Source organism: Pongo abelii, chromosome X, assembly GCF_028885655.2.
Source record: "Pongo abelii isolate AG06213 chromosome X, NHGRI_mPonAbe1-v2.0_pri, whole genome shotgun sequence".
Lineage (NCBI taxonomy): Eukaryota > Metazoa > Chordata > Mammalia > Primates > Hominidae > Pongo > Pongo abelii.
In genome coordinates, this window is record NC_072008.2 from 129,345,259 (window position 1) to 129,360,591 (window position 15,333).

At 38.8% G+C, this 15,333-nt stretch overlaps 1 protein-coding gene across 5 annotated transcripts in view; it reads left to right on the forward strand.

The window, feature by feature from the left end:
- GRIA3 (glutamate ionotropic receptor AMPA type subunit 3) overlaps window positions 1–15,333 on the forward strand; it is a 308,174-nt gene that overhangs the window by 280,962 nt on the left and 11,879 nt on the right. For 3 of the 5 annotated variants that reach the window (XM_063721254.1, XM_063721253.1, XM_009235218.4), the window contains exon 15: window positions 937–1,184. In XM_063721254.1, coding sequence (XP_063577324.1) covers window positions 937–1,184 — 248 coding nt within the window. Of the gene's footprint in view, window positions 1–936; window positions 1,185–1,745; window positions 1,861–15,333 lie in introns of all 5 variants that reach the window. The other 2 variants (XM_002832071.6, XM_054545019.2) reach the window with 1 other exon arrangement.

Genomic DNA, 15,333 nt, shown 5'->3' on the forward strand with positions numbered 1-15,333 from the left:
TACCGTGTCTATTTCTATACACTCCAATTAGAGACAGACATTACCAACTACAATGTGCCTACGAGTGGAAAACCAAAGTTGTGAGAGTTCTGGAAACAATATCAGTCAGAGTTTCACCTGATGAAGAGATGAGAAGGGGACATAATAAAGGCCTTTCAATAAGTAAAGAACCGTTGTACATTTAAAAAAAGAACCATTGTAAAAAGGGACAGAATTATTTTACATAACTCTAGGGGATAGTACCAGGGGGTGGGGGGTGTGAATTAAAATACTACCTATTGAATACAATATTCACAAACTAGGTGGCAGGATCCGTACTCCATACCTTAGCATCACACAATATTCCTATGTAACACATCTGCAAATATACCCCCTGTGTCTAAAATAAAAGTTGAAATTGTAAAAAGGAATGGGAGTTATAGAAAAACAAAGATCATCTCAGAATAAGGAGGTACTTTCTTACAATAATTGATGTCTCATGCTGGAGTGGGCTAACTAAAATGGCTGTACACTACCTTACAATGGTCTTTGATTAGGCATATCCTGCTATGATTAGATAAACATAGCAGGATATTGTAGAGATTTTTTCATTGAGAGGAAGGTTGAACTAAGAAAGTGTTTTTCAAATAAGATTGCAACCAATTAGTAGGGCCATGAAATCCATTTAGTGGGTCCTAAGCAACATTATTTAAAATGAATTAGAATAGAATAGAAAATATCAGAGAGCATCACACATAGCAAGGGTGAGTGTGGTTTTGAGAACTTGTTTTGGAAACAATGTTTACATATGTATGAATGAATGTGTCTACTAGGTTGCAGTGTAACGTGTTTTTTATTACTGTGGATTGCAATTAAAAAAAAAAAAACACTACTGCACTAACCCTCCTCCAAATTGAATATCTGGCAGCTCTAAGAATTCTTATCTCTTTGGTGCAGAGATCCAAAATTGCTGTGTACGAGAAAATGTGGTCTTACATGAAATCAGCAGAGCCATCTGTGTTTACCAAAACAACAGCAGACGGAGTGGCCCGAGTGCGAAAGTCCAAGGGAAAGTTCGCCTTCCTGCTGGAGTCAACCATGAATGAGTACATTGAGCAGAGAAAACCATGTGATACGATGAAAGTTGGTGGAAATCTGGATTCCAAAGGCTATGGTGTGGCAACCCCTAAAGGCTCAGCATTAAGGTGGGTGGAATAATATAACAATATCCGTGTTGTTATAGTATTCCACCTACCCTGATGCATTTTGTTGTCATTTTCTTTCTTGTGGATTTTGAGGTAACTTTTAAAAGTTTAAAATCTACAATATTCCATGGAGTTAAATAAGACGGTAAATTATGGTTTCATCTATTTAATGCATCCATTTTTTTTAATGTTCTCTCTCTGTGTTGTCCTCTCTGACTGTTTGTTGCTGTTTTAATTTTACAGTTCAACGGCTTTTTCAATTTAAATGGTAAAAGCCAAGTTATGGTGCCATATGTGACGAATGTTAATTGCATGGATGTGGTGTTCTTGTTACTTTTTTTCTCAAAGACAATTTCCCCATCCCGCACACTTCAGTTTTGAGCAAATGTTATCCTCCATGCCACCTTCCAATATTTAACCCTGTATTTGCTGTACAGACATTTTTATAGCTCCACGTTCTGTGAAATTTAGCCAATTTGTCCTCTTGTGCTCCTTTTTATACGTTAACGATTTCCTAAGCATTTGTGCATTTTCTTACAAGTTATGTTTTATCGTTTCAAGAAATGCTGTTAACCTGGCAGTATTAAAACTGAATGAGCAAGGCCTCTTGGACAAATTGAAAAACAAATGGTGGTACGACAAAGGAGAGTGCGGCAGCGGGGGCGGTGACTCCAAGGTCAGCCTCAATGTCACCACAACCGGGTACCCTTAGTGACGAGTAATCGGCAAGACTGTTATCTTATTATTGAGGAGAGAGCACAAGACTCACACATAAAGTGGAATGACCAGGTTATTCCCCTGCCTGGCAGCTTTGGGAACCAAAAAGACTTTAGGGCACTGCCCACATTTTTGATCTAACTTGGGTCCCTTCTTAAACTCCCAGACAGAGGCTCCAACCACACCCTTTCCCTTCCTTCACCCACCAGATTGGTTGCCTTATGAAAGTCATGATGTGGGTTTCAATGCCCTAGGCTTTCAAGAGTCCAAGGCTTTCCTGTGTGAGACTGTCCCTGCCTGCCTCAGTTGAGTGGTATGAAAAATCAGATCCACCTACTGAAAAGTCAGGGCATAGCCTTTTTTTTTCTAGGTTATGATGGTTGCTCACAGAGGTTGGTTGGTTGAGTAAGGGTGGCTTCTTCAATTATGTGTCTGAATGATGAGATGTTGTTCTCTATATGTGATAGCCCATTTAAGCAGGCCCCACTTAACTTGAAAGCCAAATAACAAGCTCGGTTTCAAGTTAAATGGGGTCTTTCTTCAATAGGCCACCCCATATAGAGACTTTGCAGAGACATTTTGCGTATTTAAGCAAGTGCGTCGCCTAACTGTGATACTATATGTGTGTATGAATCCCTGATTTAGCTTCTCCTTAGCCATGTTCTTGGTTCAGGTAGGTCTAATTGTTATCCAGGCTGCCATCATGAGAAAACCCATCTTACTTGGCATTCCTTTGACTTCTAATGCTCTTTGGAGCTAGAATGAATGAATAGCCATCATCCAAGCAACAAGAAATAGGGGCAAGCTCAGAAGCCACGATACCAAGTCATGGAAACACACTTTGGGTAAGTACAGGAGAGGACCTGAAAACAGAATCCTCCATGGCCCAAGGGGCATGAGAATTATATTGAAGCATGTAAACTCACCTCTTGTACGACCAAGATCCCATGGGCATCTTAAGGTGAAGAACAGTGTTTCCCAACCACAGACCAACAGACAGGCAAGCCAAAACTTTTCTTCTTCAGAGACAATGGTCGCACTTCTGCTCCTCTCTTTCCCTCTCTATCCCTCAGGATCCTGATGGAAAAGTTAGTTTGCCAGTCTGCAAATATAATATGGGTTTGGAAACACTGATCCAGAACACTTTCAAAGAAATCAATTTTAAAAGAACTTTCTTCAGCAAATAATCTTACCAGGCATTGGCATGGCCTTTTATCGTAAAACCTTGATTAACCAGAACTCACCTAACCAGTACCCCAACTAACTGAATTGCCCCCTCAGTACTTCACATTGATGAGAAAGCAGCAATAGTATTCCAAAAAAGAAGACTGCAAGGAATTGATTTTTTAAAAAATCACTTACCAAGAGATGACCTATGTTTGGGTCACATTCGGCTCTTTCTCCTCTATCTTCTCTCCATCTGGATTGACCCTCAAACGTTAGAGGCTGCTTCCCTGAGGCGAGAAAGTAGATAGAAGCATTTTAAGAAAAACTGTTATTAGCCAACAATGAACAAAATGGTTGCTCTTATTGAAAATTCCATTCATCCCTTATGGATTCCAATTAATCAAGGTTTTACTATGTGTCAAAAAGCAGTAACTTTCTTTCCCACCAATGTGAACTGATGACACTGACAATTTAGCCAAGCTTTTGGCTCATTTCATATTTACAATGGCCAACTTGATGGCCAAAGTATTTAGCACCTGTCTTCCCAGTCTTTTTCTCATGTTATTAGCACGGAGAACCTAATTGTATCATTGAAGTGAGTTGCAGAATGAAAATTGAGCTGGATTGGATGCATTGCTCTCACGAATTCATCATTCATACTCATCATGGTTAAAAAGGAGCCATGGACTGTAACAAGATGACTCTAAAACATCCACATGATGCCAAGTGCCCAGAAGTTTTCAGATAACCAGACGTTTGATGTTATATAAACAAACAAAAAAATCTGCACATATTTGGCTGACTTTTTACTTTTCACCCAGATGTTTTGGTGCATGAAGACCCCAAAACTTTAGACCAGCTATTTTTTAATTACAACCAGCAATCAAGCTTTTTTTCCTCAGCTAGTACTGCTGCAAAGTTTTTTTATCAAGTAACTTTATTGACAGCTCACGATTTCCAGATTATCTGAATTTTGATATGCAAATAGAAAAATATTTCAGTAGATCCTAAATGTTTTCAACTTCTCTAACCATAGTGCTACCTGCCAGGCATCTTTCAAATCGCTTTTCTTGGTCATTCCCACAGCCAGTCTTTTGAAATAAGTCAACCCTTTTCTCAACTATGGATAATAGTATGATCGATCAGTGCTGCATACCCAACGATTGCTTATTCCATTTCTGGATTACCAAGAAGCTTGCCTTTATCTTCTTCCTTCTTGCTACCTGCTGTTTTCTGAGAGTGAGCAAGAGAAGGGGCAAGAGATGAGCGTGAATCTGGTTACCACTATGTATTAGTGATGCAAAAAAAAAAAAAAATCAATGGAGAAGGAGGTAGAAATAGCAGTAAAACCTCATTAATTTGAAGCCCTCTAATTAATAATTTGTGATAAACTAGACAGGGACCAGTCTACAAGTTAACTTTATATTATCAGGCATGAGGACAAGAAAGGTTTGTTAAGCAAATGAAGAGTTTAGACTGGAATGTCAGTTGAATTTTTTCTTAAGAGAACAAACCCTTTTCAAATGTTGGAAGCACTTATTAGATATAATCATATTCGTTACATATCTATCTGCTAAAGTAGCTCTCACGAGGATCTCCACTAAGGCAATGTTTCATAGTCAGTTTGAATTACAAAATAGACTTAAAGTAATAAAATTGTCATTCTTTAAACCTATTTTGTAATGCAGGACTTGCTTTACTCATTCAGACAATCCTTTCCCTCTGTTCCTCCAAATCAGTGAGGTTTTACTGTATTAGCAAAATGGCTTGAGATTTACATCTCTTCATTGTGTCCCATCTCGTTAACATGACAATTGACTGTTGAATATACCATCATTTCACAGAGAAAGTGTGATCCAGAGATGGTGATGACTTTGAGAAGGTCACACAGCTAATGCTGTCATAAATCTCTGCTGACTTTCAGAGTCACCTCTTGTGATAATATTGCAGATGGCAATTTAGCACTACCACCTATCCAATGAGCAATGTGAATCTGATTGCATGCGATACGTTTCCATAAGAATCAGGTTCATTCGCAACTACCTTGGTCACTAGGCAAATGGCATATTTAAGCTGTTCCAGCCCTCAGTACTGATTACTAAAAATGACAATAATCACAACGCCTGACATTTATAAGTGCTTTTACTTTTTCAAAAACACTTTCAGACCTATTATCTCTGAAACCAGAAGAGGGAGAAATACCTGTATCACTTATCTTTCTGTCTCTCTCTCTCTCTCTCTCTCCAACCTTTAACTAATGATAAATGGGCAATTATATTAAATCATTGACTTTTTCTTCCCTGGCATGAGACATTACACATTCTGAGATTAGTCTAGAAAAGTTACCATACTATGGAAAGAAACAGCAAATTTTCAGGCTGTCGTAAATGTGCATGAGCTTAAACTAATAAAACTAATGTTTTATTATTTTATTTTATTTTTATGGATACAGGGAATTAAGAACAAGGTCAGTCTCTGAGGCAGCCCCTGAACCAGACCTACAAGCTGAAACCAGAATACTCCTTGGCTTTCCCAATTTCCCAAACCTGAGCTAATAGGACCTAAACAAAACAGACTTGATCATTCCTTGATGAACTGTAAATGCACATGCAAGGATCATGTAAATTAGAACTGTGGTTTGGGAATTTTTAACCTGCAAATCACCCTTTTGTGTTCATGCTTTATTACAATGTGTGTGCAGATGCAGTAATTAAGAGCCAGTAGGTTGTTTCAGTGATAAACCCAGATCACCAGGGGTTTGTGACATAGCCAGTGAAAGTCTATCATTGTAAATCACAGCAGAATGGAGGATTTATGTAAAGAACTACCACATAGGCACATCAGCCTCCTTCTGCAGCTGCCTGTCCCCTCAAACGTTTATGTTCTTATCCACCCTACTTCATTCCCTTAATCTTGGGTAAAGGGCACCAGCTTCGCTTTCCCGTCTAGCCTTACCTTACTAGACAGGGTAGGGTCAATGAAACGAGCTATTTGTGACTGAGGTGGAAAGTTATTAACAAACCCTACCCAACCTCACCATAGAATTATACCAGACTTTAGTCCTCTCTAGGGATTAAAATAGACTCCCAGTGTCCATATATTCCAAGATGAAAATCAGCACATGTGTGCTCTTGGGAACATTGTAACAGAATATTTAAAGGGACCATTCTGAGCCCCTTGACTGCAACGATAATTGTAGGATAGATGGGTGCCCTAACTTGAGAGGCATATAAGGAAATGAGGGAGGAGGATGGGATGTGCAATTGAACCTCCATTATTTAAATAAATGGTAAGATGCTCATTATGATTTATAGAATATTGATAGGGAAATGCAGTTTTACTATATCTTCAAAAATATATAGGAACTAGAATAAACTGACCAATGTGATGCTAGGAAAAAACATAGGGAATCTGTTTAAATCGTTTCAAAAAATGCCTGCAATTAAAATCAGTGGTGTTTCCTTTCACATGGGTGCTCTTAAGGTACCTAAAAAGAGTTTGTTCTCTGAAGAAATTGAAACATGTTCCTCCTCCCTATCACTAGCTATCTTTGTTTTTTTAAATCCCATGCATTTGCTTAGCAAGTCTTCTATTCAAAGATAGTAAAAAGTTACACTCTCGGACAGCCCATTTCCAAAATCCCTCGGCTTCATATTTGGCGGCACATAGGTGAATGAGGTTATACTGTATTTCCCATTGGTATACATGAGATCTTCAGTTTTGTGTGTACTTCTTCTTCTTCCATGTATGTCTACAATTCTCCTCTCCTATGCCACCGTCTCTTAACCACTTCTCTTCCACACCCAGAATTCTTTGACTTTCTTGGGCCGTGGGTAATGGATATGAATCTGCATCTGCCTTTGCCTGCAACAAAATGGACCTTTTATTGGCAGGAGCCATCCCTAAAGGTTGACATTTTGGATACTCAGGGTTAAGATGGATCCCAATGACTCTTTATTGACACTGTTATGTGTATAGGCAAGAATCATTACAGATCGATGGCACTTCCTGGGTCTTAGCAGAAGTTCCTGTGAATCCCCAAGACTCTGATTTGGGATCGAGAAGTAGGGTGAGTATATTGTGCTCTTCGTTGGTTTGCATGATTCTATGCTGGTACTGCCTCCTGGAAGTATGAAGAACCTGACAGTTTTCTTTCCTGGTAGTCACTAAATTTGCTCCTTGAACTTACTCAGGTCTTCCTCCCAAGAGCAAATCCTCACTTTCTCTCAAGTGGCTGCTTCAAGCAAGGGACCTGTTGCCTTAAGAACTGAACCAGTCCAATGGCTGCCAAAACCATTGATTTTGCCAAATGATATTAAAGAATAAATTCTACCACCGGAAAAAAAAATGTAATCCAGAAAGAAAACACTTTTAAAAAATAATTCCATTCTAATGATTTTTTAAAAAATGAACTATGGCCTTAACATGGTTTCTATGATTAGGACATTATTATTTGCCTTTGGTGTTATCCTGATAACATGAATGTCTTTCTTATTGACAAATAATGACCAAATGTCCAACACCAGAGCTACAGAAAGAGCCACAGGAATGAAAAGCCTGAAGGTAAGAATGCTGTTATACAATTGCCAAGAGGAAAGACGCCATTGCAGTGGCAGACAGTGAAATGGTGTATGTTTATTCCCTTTCTGCCCTTTGAAGACCAAATCATTTGGTTTCCTTTCATTTGAAGAGAAGGTTATACACAATCTCTGAAAGGTAGGACAGCCATGGAAAAGAAACATGAAAAATTTGATGCAATTGAAATATATTTGGTGAGGGTGGGAGTTGGGGTTGGTGGAACAGGGTGGGGGCAAATTTCTTTTATGAACAATTGAATTCCATTCTCTTTTGACTTTCCAGAGAGCGGTATAGCATTTGGCCCTTGGCACATGAGGCTGATCCCCATTGATCAGAAGTGGCAAAAGTGTTGTCCAAGTGCTGGATTCACCTTTTTGCCTAATTTCATCTGGCATTGAAGCAAATATTTTTCAAAATATATACCTAAGGCAATGGCATTCATATATATATATATGTATATACATATACATATATATATATATATATATATATATGACTATTTGTATGTCCTGTCTAACATCACCGCTGGAAGGGCAGACGTGATGTGTAGATGCTAGAATATATGCTAAAAGAGGGTGGTATATGCCCTGGCATGGCAACCAGATCTGATTTCAGATCTGATATATAGACTTCACTTGTTGCAATCTAGCTAAAACTGATTATTTTTCTATGATTTTAGCTAAAACTGATTATTTTTCTATGAGTCATGGTCAAGGGATGGCTATTGGAGAATAAAGAGGATGTTGGCACCCATCAGATTGAACTCTCAATGCATATTTTGTCTAGGATCAGGGGAATGAGTTAAATGTCTTCAGAAACATACATCATGTGAGTTTCTGGTACAGATCTGTTTCTCTCTTCTCATTCTATGCTTCTCTAGGTGCCATTGGAATGAACTAAAGAAAACACACTTATATATAATAAAACCCAACCAAATTTGATAGTTTGATTTTTCAAAGGATCTTAAACCAGAGTTTTCAAGTGAATCATACCAATTATGTATTTGAGAAAGTGTCTATGGCCACATTTTGTTCAAAACTTAGCATTTTCCCTGAGCCCCTTCTCTCTGTCAGGGATAAATTGAGTAAGAGGTCTTCCCAGACTATTGGGTTCAACTACTAGATGGAGAAGTTGAACAGAGGTCCAGTTTGGCAGTTTAGTAGAAATCTATCAGTGAAATACACAACCTATGGAATCAAGGGGTCTACTGCTCTGTATTTGAGAGGTTGTAATTTAGAAATGTCACTGGCTTTACCCATGTGTGTAAAAGTTGCTTCTGGGGCTGCTGCTGCAGCATAGATCCTCATCAATAGGTTTCAATCACTAGCATTGTTAGGCCCTTAGTGAAATGACTCATAGCTTTCAACTCTTAATGTTATATGCATGCATTATTGAATTTTCTCTTTGCACTTATATTAAATTATTATCCCAATAGCAAGGAGTTAAATAGGTTTGAGCTACATTTGTGAACTACATGGATATAAATACTCTCTCAGAGATGGTTTCTAGCAGCTAAGCACTGCATAACTGCAAATCATTGTAGCTGCCCTTGTTAAATGAGGATTATTTAGGTTGCCAGAGTTCAGTAATGCCAGCAGCCATATATGCACATACTCCCACGTTGTACAGAAAGCCCAGGCTGATCCAAGGATAGAAGGATTGAAATAAAATCCTCATTTTCCTGGAATCCTACATTCAGGAACCCCTGTGAAAACAAAGGGATAGAGATTTGTTTTAAAGGACTTCAGACACTAGTGTACTCAAGGGCATATTTTGAACTGCCATGGCCTCAAACAGCTGCTATATGGAGAGATAAATCCCTTCATTATACATATCCCAGGTTAATCTACAGAAAGGAATGTAAAGTACCACATAGTAAATTCTTTAATCCAGCAAATATTCTTCTTTTGCTTGATCATCAATTGGCTTCAGCTAAATAAAGCAAGACCAACCTGGGCAGAGATGTCTGTGACTGCCTGCCTGTACATGCCTGTTATGTCCTGGGTGATGCTGGGGCTTTTCCAGAGAATGCTAGAGAAGCAAGTGAGTGATTGGGAAAGATGCCTTGCCATCATGAAAACCTGAAACATCTTCAGTAAAAGAGTTAGCAAAAGAGAGGATGGCTGTTCTCCCTCCATTGGGCCAAAGACATTTCTAAAAAGTTGTTCCCAAAGATCACTAGATACCAAGAAGCAAGTGTTAGTAACTTAGAGCAAGGGTTTGGTTAAGGGATAGGGAGAGGGAGGGGCTTCCAGCTTAGGCCGTGATAAGTTTCCATTCTCATCATCCAGATAATGTGTTATCAGAGCAGATTTCTAATTGACTATGCAAATGCACCACCCTTGCTCATATATTTCTTTTACTTCTCTGTGATCTCTTTGTCTTTCTCCATAACCTACATATTTACACATATATCTATCTCTCCTAAGGGCACCATTGAGGATCTTCTGGAATCATTAATTAAACAGACATTTGCTCTTTAGGTGTCCCTGCTCTGAAAGGAGAAGTGAAGCCATTTAGAGTAGCATATATCCCATAGTATTTCAGGGGACTAAATCATACTACACCCTGGGTTCTGATATTTTTCAGGCCCAGAACCATATTGACAGTATAGATTCCTCTCTTTACCCTTCCAGGATCACCAGATTATTTCACAGAATCAACTTGGTAATTAATTGACAAGACCCAATTTTCCTTCTTTTCCCCTAAGCTCAGCACCCTCACATCACTCTCTTCACCATTTCTTTGTTCATGATAAGGAATCCAACCTGGTTCTAAGCTACTATTTGCTATTTACTATTTTAGGTATTTCCTGAAATTAAAACTTTAACATAAATTAAGCAGTTCTTTTGAAATATATCAGAAGTTTTATTTATTTTGTTTTTTAAAAAAATTAAGTTTTGGCTGGGCGCAGTGGCTCACACCTGTAATCCCAGCACTTTGGGAGGCTGAGATGGGCGGATCACAAGGTCAAGAGATTGAGACCATCCTGGCCAACATGGTGAAACCCCATCTCTACTAAAAATATAAAAAATTAGCTGGACATGGTGGCATGTGCCTGTAGTCTCAGCTACTTGGGAGGCTGAGGCAGGAGGATCACTTGAACCCGGGAGGCGGAGGTTGCAGTGAGCCGAGATCATGCTACTGCACTCCAGCCTGGCAACAGAGCGAGACTCTGTCTCAAAAAAAATAAATAAATAAAAATTTTTAAAAAATTTGTACTTTCACAGAAAAAAAAAACAATGGCATTCTTTTCCTAAAGCTGTCTCCATATGTAAGGTTGGCCATCACTAAGATAACATTGATTCTTTAAAATGGCTGGTTGGTACAACCCAGGAACTGAGCCTGGAATCCAGGAGACCACCAGCTGGCAGGTGGAGGCCTTGGATTGTGAGCAGTCTTAGTAGCTGAGTTAGTGGCAGGTGTGGATGGTAGAGATAAGCAGAAATTTTTATAATCCAATAATGTTTTCTTCAAAAAATGAACTCATTATCAAGGTATTATGAATTACATTACTATCCCCCATATAAAAAACAGGCAGATGTAATTCCATGACTGTTCCCCACACTCAGGAATCATCATTGAGACACAATTCAGCATTAACTTCACATACTTTTAAATGACTATCTAATTCCCATTTCTCTCACTCTCTCCATCTGATCAACAATCCATATGCATTTTTATGACTTACATGCCACAAAATGTTTTCTTAGGGGAACCTTACACTCTTCCACCCCACCTCAAACATTTTTTAAGACAAAATAGAACAAACAGTTGTAGTTTATAAATATTTACTATTTGTTTCATTTCCCATTTCTCAGAAAGATTTGTATTTTAGCAAAGCATGTCACTTAAAGATGTGAATTTCTCACAGTGGAATTTCAGCTGCCAGTGAGATAAATATTTTTGGATGGAGGGATGTTCCCAGTCCCCCTGAAATTATGTCACAAAGCACTCCTGTTTTTTCCCTAAGCCTGCTGACCCATGTCTTTGTCTTAAGAGGGCTCTACTCAGCAAAAAGTTCATAGCAAGCCCTTCAGAGGCGAGAGTGCCTGACTAATTTCCACGGTAGGAATCTGACCTACTTTGTTTAATTCTTTCTGTTCTCTATTGAGGTGAGTACAATAAATATTTCTGACTTATAATTCTCTTAGGTACCAGTTAAGGGCCTGCAGTAATTGCTATGAAACATTACACTGGAGACATTGCTGCACCACAGTAAAAGGCCCCAGCTGCAAAATACGCCCTTGCTAGATTGATAGTTATTTGGAGTATGGGTGTCCCTAAAGGAAAATAAAATCATCACAAATATCTAAGCTTGAAGAGCAAAAATAAAGAGGGATGCTACCCTTTTGTGTATTCCACTGGAGAATGTACAGAACACAGCTCAATGTATATTAATTGGCCTCTTGACCTGCCCCAGAAGTTGCTGCACAGGCTTGTGCAAATCGCTTAACCTATCTGTGCCTCAATTTCTTTTTGTATTAAATAGACACCATAAATCTACCTTCTTAGGGTGATCATTAAACCTGACCAATAATTATAATCATAATAATAAGTATGTAAATACACTAGATTGAAAAACAAAATACTAAAAGAGTTATTGATTTGATAAGTATTTATTAAGAAAAATATCCTAAATGGAGATACAAATACATAAGCCATATTCCCTGCCCTTGAGAAGCACACAGTGTAGTGGCAGACATAAGACATAGGCATAATAAGGCAAGGTAGAAGTGATGGAAGAGACAGAAAACATTGAAGAGCAAAAATGGCTTCATGGAGAAAATGACATTCAAAATGATCAAATGCCCACCTATTTCCACTTCCTTCAAAATACCAATGTGTAAGAGTGTGTGTGTGTGTGTGTGTGTGTGTGTGTGTGTGTGTGTGTGTGTGTGTTGGGGAGAGGGTGTCAATACCTTCAGTTGGTTAGGATTGGGCTAGGTAACACATCTAATAAGGTACAGTAAGAAAGAAAACTATGTGGACAAAAGCAGTTTTCCTCTGCCATCTCAGAAATTTAGTCTACCCCACAGCAACATAGAGTTCTAGGAGATTTGGATTTTAAAGTATTTTCTTTTCTTGGCATCTATTGTAACCTTGTTAAGTGGTATTATCTGTGATTTCTGATTACAGCTTTTATGCTTGTTGGCTGTGCTGCTGCTTGAAATGTTTGTTTTTCTCCCTCATTTTTATTTAGAAGTTCCCAAAAGCACATTGGTTCCCTGCCAGGTTTCATAAACCCAGTGATTATTTTTCCGATCCAAGGCTAAACTTCTAAGAGTAGGTCATTTGTCAAAATTCTCTACAGTCCTGTGGTATCTCACAGGAGGTCTGGATACTCAAAGGCAGGATTTCTCAACTTTGGCACTACTGACATTTGGTGCCAAATAATTCTTTGTTGTGGGGGTTGTCCTGTACATTGTAGGATATTGAGCAGCATCCCTGGCCTCTCCCCACTGGATGCCTGTAGCATCTCCCAGCCCCGACCCAGGTGTGACAACAAAAAATGACTCCAGACATTGCCACATGTCCCCTGGAGGACAAAATGGACTCTGGTTGAAAACTATTGCTCTAAAGTAACCTACACTGTAATGGTGTAGGCCATGGGAGTGAAAAGCAGTTACTAGCCAGTTCATGGAAGCCACTAGATGGCCTAAGGTAGGGATAAGCCATTGTTCAGAAGTAGGATGCTAAGTCACCGATGTACTGAGCCTGGGTTTTGGCAAGAGTGGACAGTGGCAGCCCAGCATGGACCCCTAGCACAGGAATAGCCTTCCCTCCTCCAAAACCTGTTTCTGAAATGCTTTGTCCCAGGACCTCTCTACATTCTTAAAAATGATTAAGAATCCCAAATAGATTTTCTTTATGTGTGTTACATCTATTCATATTTACCACATCAGAAATTAAAACTGAAAAATTTTTCATGTATTCATTGATTCATTTTAAAAAATAATAAACCCAATATATGCTAACATAAATAATATACTTTTATGAAAAATAACTATTTTTCTAAAACAATAAAAAGAATAGTGAGAAGAATGGCACTGTCTATATTTCTGTAAATCTCTTTGATATCTGGTATAATACAGAGAATGAGATTCTCATTTCTGCTTCTTCAATCAATCTATTGTAATTTCACCCGTAATATGGCCTCCAGGAAACTCCACTGTATATCAAGAAGGAATAATAGTGAGAAAGGCACTTAGTATTATTATAAAAATAGTTTTGACCTCACAGATCTTTTGATGAAAGGGGTTCAGGGATCCTCCGGGGGTTCCTGGACCACACTTTGAGAACAACTGCTCTAAACTGACATGCCACACTTTTATGAATGTAGTTCACTTAAGGGTTGATAAATTTCTTTTGAAACTAGGATCTCTAGGGGCAGTGAAATATCCCTATTAGACCTTAGTGTGAGTACCTTTAATCAGACTGCTCTGTTCCTAAGATCTGGTGAGCAGCAGTACTGAAGAAACTGAACGACGTAATTTGAAGAACATATTACCCGGAGGGAGGACAGGACCAGGTAAGGGCTTAGTCAGGTAGCAGTGTGAGGACACTGGGCCCTTTGCAATAAGAAAAGAGGAAGCACAGAAAGGAGGAAGAATTTGCTTTGTAGTTTCTCCTGTGGTCCTGATGAGCCCAGTCACTCATATGCCATTGGAAAGCATCTTCCCCTGTATCCTGAGCTAATTGCCACATTGCTGAGCCTGGTGCCAGTGCCTGACTTAAGGCATAGCATTGCAGAAGTGGTAGTGATGAGACAACAACAGGGAAGAGGAAGAGAGAGAAAAGCATCAGACGGTGGAGAATAGAGGAGAAGGCAGTGCCAACACTAAACTCAGGGCCATCGATGGCCTGTCTGTCATTTGAAAGCCTGACTTAACTTTCACTGCCAGTAATATCTTAAAGAGGCTCAAAGTTTTATTTGAGTATATTTTTGTTGCTTTGCATTCCAAGCAACTGGTTAGCATTTGAGAAGCCTGGGGTTCCGAGCATTGGTTGAAGGAACTTGTTTAAAGTATAAAAGGATCTCAATTTCCTAGTGAGATACAAAATCCAAATATTCTGGCTGCCAGGCCCTACGCTAACCAAGAAAGTCACCTCCCTGATATTAAAGATTTATAGTTATTCAAACCGCAAGTACTCTGAAATTGCATTATTTTTAAATGATTCTCAGACTATCTGAAGATAAGATAGCCCCTCTGTTTTAAACAACAAATGAAGGAAGAAAGGAAACAGGTTTTGGGACTTTGTATGATAGAGACCAGATCTCTGTGACTATAGCAAGTCTTATTAGTGACTGGATATGTTAGTGGGTCCAACTTATCCAAAATAGGCTAAGAAATTTTTACGGCATGTTCACAGTTCCATAAATTTTTCTGCTGTCCTCTTTTTAAGTTAGTGACATTCAGACCAACATGCACTAATATTTGGCAATATTGCTCCCATGAATATGAACAGTTTATTGCCTCAGAATTATGACACCCTCTCTACATGGTGCATTGTTTATCCAAAGTCATTAAAGATTCTTCATTTAAAATCTAATAGCTCCAGAAAGACAGGATAAAGGTCATTATTCCCATTTTACAGCTGAAGAAATTTATAAGGGAGAAAATCTTTATCCTAGAACCAGTAGGGTTTCAGGCACTTGCCCAGTGGCTCTGAATGCAGTCCTTAT